This window comes from Ylistrum balloti, unplaced genomic scaffold (genome assembly GCF_031769215.1).
Source record: "Ylistrum balloti isolate Yb309-2 unplaced genomic scaffold, AGI_CSIRO_Ybal_v1 Utg370932, whole genome shotgun sequence".
In the NCBI taxonomy this organism is placed as follows: Eukaryota; Metazoa; Mollusca; class Bivalvia; order Pectinida; family Pectinidae; genus Ylistrum; species Ylistrum balloti.
Window position 1 is genome coordinate 83305 of NW_026782527.1, and position 6194 is coordinate 89498.

At 32.9% G+C, this 6194-nt stretch overlaps 1 protein-coding gene across 1 annotated transcript; it reads left to right on the forward strand.

Annotated features, from left to right (window-relative positions):
• Positions 1 to 211: 211 nt before the first annotated feature.
• LOC132559550 (polypeptide N-acetylgalactosaminyltransferase 10-like) lies at positions 212 to 1988 on the forward strand. The gene is made up of 2 exons (XM_060224179.1): positions 212 to 348; positions 1148 to 1988. The coding sequence occupies exons 1-2, from the start codon at positions 212 to 214 to the stop codon at positions 1986 to 1988; spliced, it is 978 nt and encodes a 325-aa protein (XP_060080162.1).
• Positions 1989 to 6194: the final 4206 nt, after the last annotated feature.

Here is a 6194-nt window from a genome sequence, read left to right on the forward strand (position 1 = left end):
TTCCAGGGGTAATTCAACTCTAGTTATCAGTTTTGAAAATAGTGAGTAAAAATGCACCGGAGAGTTCCAGTCAAATAAATTCGGCACAAGTTTGACCTTTTCGTCCATAATGGTGGTCCGTAGATTACACCCTAACGAGATACACGTGCGAGCGACAGTCACCAGTTATTGTTTACAAAGGTCGTCCCAAGTCTTCGTACAATAACCAACTATGTTCCCAAGGAATTTACGGCTGGCCCTAATGCTGACAGCAATGTTTGCGTGGACATCAGTGGTGTTTTGGGTAACGAAAACACATCGACCCACCTTCACGGAAGACGGGAGATTGGTGATCAACCCGCCACTGATGTAAGTTACTCATTACTTCCGGTTCTGACGCAAGTCAGCCTATTTTGATTAGTTCTGAAAGAGTGTACAAAAGACACACGAGCAGAATTTTGATACAGGACTTGTATATAACCAAGTGATGAATTCAGCCGTATCTTACAAATGGATTGCCCTTGTTGGACTCGTCAGTGATGCCAGGGGCTTGGGGTGTTGGGAGATCTATGAGGCAAAATTGGGTGAAAAAAAATTAAGATATAAATAGAGAAGTGTGTGTTAACCACATAATTCAATAATAATGGATAATTTGATGTAACGATGCTTCTTTTTCTCAATAGAAAATGTCAGTCATGTATGAAAAGAGATGAATATGTTAAAGAATGTACAAATGATACCAATGAATAGTACCTTTTAATACAGATTTGGATTGGATACAGTAGAGCCAAACAATCAATTAAACTGTATTATACCAATACCAGTGTTTCGTCCTTCAGTGATGTTAAGGTCCTAAATGTTAAACTAAGAAGGTGACTGATTAAATTCCAAAGTAATGGAATGAAAAGTCAAAGATTACATGGGGCCCCATAATTTAGTTCATTTCGTAATTTTTATGTATCTAATCATTTTAGACACATTTGCATACACATTTTATTTATTTCGTTATAAATAAGCATTAAAATCACATTCCAGTACAGAGGGGTTTGCCACGAATTCCTAACCTGACCTTTAGTGAGACACTGGTGATATTAATACACTTACCAGAGGGTGATAAAGTGCCTGTGCTCCCACAGTGTTCCATCATACTTTTATTTGTACCTTGTAGGGAAGCCAGATTTTACCAACATTCTGATAGAAGAAGCAACTCAGCAATAAAACGAAACAGGAAAGGCACCAATGTCAATAAATTATTTCACAGAAAACAGAAGCTTGAGTTAGGTCCAATGGGTAACAATGGCGGAAATCACCGACACAGTTTCTCTGAAACAATCCAAGAATTTGGCATTGCTTTGTTTAAAGATACAGATCCAAAACGTTTTTACATTAACGTTAACAAATCTCACCAAACCCCTGTGGATCGGGAGGTACCAGATACACGACCTGTCGATTGTACATCAGTTCAATATGATATTGCTTCACTTCCGGTTGCGTCGGTAGTAATATCTTTGCATAATGAACCATGGTCTACATTCGAAAGGCTTATAAACAGCATTATAAGGCATTCGCCTCCATCGCTTATTCGTGAAATCATCATAATTGACGATATGAGTGATCTAGAACATTTGGGAGCACCCTTGGATGCTTACGCTGATCAATACGAATTCATACGAATACACAGAGCTAAGGAAAGACTCGGAACTATGAAAACAAGAGTTCTAGGGACTTCGATTGCCAAAGGGGATGTGGTTGTTTTCTTGGATTCACATACAGAGGTCAATGTTGGCTGGTTGGAACCTTTATTATACGAAATCGGACGAGATCATACATCTATTATACAACCTTCTATTGACACCATTGACCCGGAAACCTTTCAATATAGCCGGTATTTCGACAATGATATGAGAGGTCATTTCCAATGGAGTATGGCGTTCAGTTTTGTACCATTAACCCCAAAACAAAAATCGGAAGTTAATTCAAATCCGACAAAAGCATTCAAAACCCGCTGAACATGCTGAAAAAATTGGCATAATGGATAACATCAAGCAAAAGTTTAAATTGTATACTTTGTCTCTGTCTTTATAACATTGTATACTTCAGTATCTGTCTTTATAACATTGTATACTTCAGTCCCTGTCTTTATAACATTGTATACTTCAGTCTCTGTCTTTATCTGTATACTTCAGTCTTATAACATTGTATACTTCAGTCTCTCTATCTTTATAACATTGTATACTTCAGTCTCTCTATCTTTATAACATTGTATACTTCAGTCTCTGTCTTTAAAACATTGTATACTTCAGTCTCTGTCTTTATAACATTGTATACTTCAGTCTCTGTCTTTATAACATTGTATACTTCAGTCTCTGTCTTTATAACATTGTATACTTCGGTCTCTCTCTCTTTATAACATTGTATAGTCTCTCTCTTTATCAGTCTCTCTCTCTGTCTTTATAACATTGTATACAGTCTCTATCTTTATAACATTGTATACTTCAGTCTCTATCTTTATAACATTGTATACTTCAGTCATTGTAAACTACAGTCTTATAACATTCTATACTTCAGTCTCTGTCTTTATAACATTGTATACTTCAGTCTCTATCTTTATAACATTGTATACTTCAGTCTCTATCTTTATAACATTGTATACTTCTTTCCCTGTCTTTATAACATTGTATACTTCAGTCTCTGTCTTTATAACATTGTATACTTCAGTCTCTGTCTTTATAACATTGTATACTTCAGTCTCTATCTTTATAACATTGTATACTTCAGTCTCTGTCTTTATAACATTGTATACTTCAGTCTCTCTATCTTTATAACATTGTATACTTCAGTCTCTCTCTCTTTATATCATTGTATACTTCAGTCTCTGTCTTTATAACATTGTATACTTCAGTCCCTGTCTTTATAACATTGTATACTTCAGTCTCTGCCCTTCTCACATTGTATACTTCAGTCTCTGTCTTTATAACATTGTATACTTCAGTCCCTGTCTTTATAACATTGTATACTTCAGTCTCTGTCTTTATAACATTGTATACTTCAGTATCTGTCTTTATAACATTGTATACTTCAGTCTCTGTCTTTATAACATTGTATACTTCAGTCTCTGTCTTTATAACATTGTATACTTGTATACTTCAGTCTCTCTCTTTATAACATTGTATACTTCTCTCTCTCTCTCTGTCTTTATAACATTGTATACATTGTATACTTCAGTCTCTCTCTTTATAACATTGTATACTTCAGTCTCTCTCTCTTTATAACATTGTATACTCTCTCTCTTTATAACATTGTATACTTCAGTCTCTCTCTCTTTATAACATTGTATACTTCAGTATCTGTCTTTATAACATTGTATACTTCAGTCTCTGTCTTTATAACATTGTATACTTCAGTCTCTGTCTTTATAACATTGTATACTTCAGTCTCTGTCTTTATAACATTGTATACTTCAGTCTCTCTATCTTTATAACATTGTATACTTCAGTCTCTCTCTCTTTATAACATTGTATACTTCAGTCTCTCTATCTTTATAACATTGTATACTTCAGTCTCTCTCTCTTTATAACATTGTATACTTCAGTCTCTCTCTCTTTATAACATTGTATACTTCATTCTCTGTCTTTATAACATTGTATACTTCAGTCTCTCTCTCTTTATAACATTGTATACTTCAGTCTCTCTATCTTTATAACATTGTATCTTCAGTCTCTCTCTTTATAACATTGTATACTTCAGTCTCTGTCTTTATAACATTGTATACTTCAGTCTCTCTTTATAACATTGTACTTAGTCTCTGTCTTTACAACATTGTATACTTCAGTCTCTCTCTTTATAACATTGTATACTTCAGTATCTATCTTTATAACATTGTATACTTCAGTCTCTCTATCTTTATAACATTGTATACTTCAGTCTCTCTCTCTTTATAACATTGTATACTTCAGTCTCTCTCTCTTTATAACATTGTATACTTCAGTCTCTCTCTCTTTATAACATTGTATACTTCAGTCTCTCTCTCTTTATAACATTGTATACTTCAGTCTCTGCCCTTCTCACATTGTATACTTCAGTATCTGTTTTTATAACATTGTATACTTCAGTCCCTGTCTTTATAACATTGTATACTTCAGTCCCTGTCTTTATAACATTGTATACTTCAGTCTCTGTCTTTATAACATTGTATACTTCAGTCTCTGTCTTTATAACATTGTATACTTCAGTATCTGTCTTTATAACATTGTATACTTCAGTCTCTCTCTTTATAACATTGTATACTTCAGTCTCTGTCTTTATAACATTGTATAGTCTCTGTCTTCAGTCTCTCTCTTTATAACATTGTATACTTCAGTCTCTCTGTCTTTATAACATTGTATACTTCAGTCTCTCTCTCTTTATAACATTGTATACTTCAGTCTCTCTGTCTTTATAACATTGTATACTTCAGTCTCTCTCTTTATAACATTGTATACTTCAGTCTCTGTCTTTATAACATTGTATACTTCAGTATCTGTCTTTATAACATTGTATACTTCAGTCTCTCTCTTTATAACATTGTATACTTCAGTCTCTGTCTTTATAACATTGTATACTTCAGTCCCTGTCTTTATAACATTGTATACTTCAGTCTCTGTCTTTATAACATTGTATACTTCAGTCTCTGTCTTTATAACATTGTATACTTCAGTATCTGTCTTTATAACATTGTATACTTCAGTCTCTCTCTCTTTATAACATTGTATACTTCAGTCTCTCTCTCTTTATAACATTGTATACTTCAGTATCTGTCTTTATAACATTGTATACTTCAGTCTCTATCTTTATAACATTGTATACTTCAGTCTTTATAACATTGTATACTTCAGTCTCTCTTTATCTCTTTATAACATTTCTTTATAAACATTGTATACTTCATTGTCTCTCAGTCTCTTTATAACATTGTATACTTCAGTCTCTCTCTTTATAACATTGTATACTTCAGTCTCTCTCTCTTTATAACATTGTATACTTCAGTCTCTCTCTATAACATTGTATACTAACAGTCTCTGTAACATTGTATACTTCAGTCTCTCTGTCTTTATAACATTGTTTACTTCAGTCTCTCTCTCTTTATAACATTGTATACTTCAGTATCTGTCTTTATAACAGTGTATACTTCAGTCTCTATCTTTATAACATTGTATACTTCAGTCTCTCTCTCTTTATAACATTGTATACTTCAGTCTCTCTGTCTTTATAACATTGTATACTTCAGTCTCTCTATCTTTATAACATTGTATACTTCAGTCTTCCTATCTTTATAACATTGTATACTTCAGTCTCTCTCTCTCTCTTTATAACATTGTATACTTCAGTCTCTCTCTCTTGGCTAAGTCTCTCTTCTTTGAGCAAATGACATTAAGCAAAGTTTTTTAGTCTTGTTTTAACATTGTATACTTCAGCTCTCTCTCTCTCTCTTTATAACATTGTATACTTCAGTCTCTGTCTTTATAACACGATCATTTGCATTCATAGTCTTATCTACATATAGAGACTAATGGCAGGAGAAATGTGCGCTTGAGTATTACAAACATATTACATGAAGCATTCGCCCAATGACATTACCGACAATTATTCCTCAAAATCAATCATGACCCGGTTCACCTTCAAAAATAGTTACTAGCCCAAATTTTAGTTGAAAATGTCTCCCAAAGTTGACCTGACAAACGTGCTCTAAACGAATCATATCGTCCATGCACTTATACGTTAAATATAATCGTCTTAATTTTGTTTTGTCTGCAGCTTAACCGCTAGTACACTAAGGTGAAAATCATGATTAGCAAGTGAACAAATAGCTTTTAAAATCATAATTCTATTACTCTTACAATTTTCGTTATCGCTTTTATTTGGATAGAAAACAAACTGAAATTCAATTAATTTAGCCATGAAGCAATAGAGTTCATATATAACGAAATATAAACATGCTTTACGTAACCATAGGTAAACATTGTATAGATACAGCGAGACAAAACATTTAAAGCACTTTGTTAACGAGGTCAGACGAACGCATATCTACATAGTAAAGTGAAATTTCTGTACAAGGATTATAAAAACATTATAAAAGATAAAGATTTTAATAATCATTTGGAATAAAGACTTAAAATATCACAATTTTTGCTAGTCGTACCAGTATCGAATAATTAAAGTGAATTTTCAAAATAACTAAG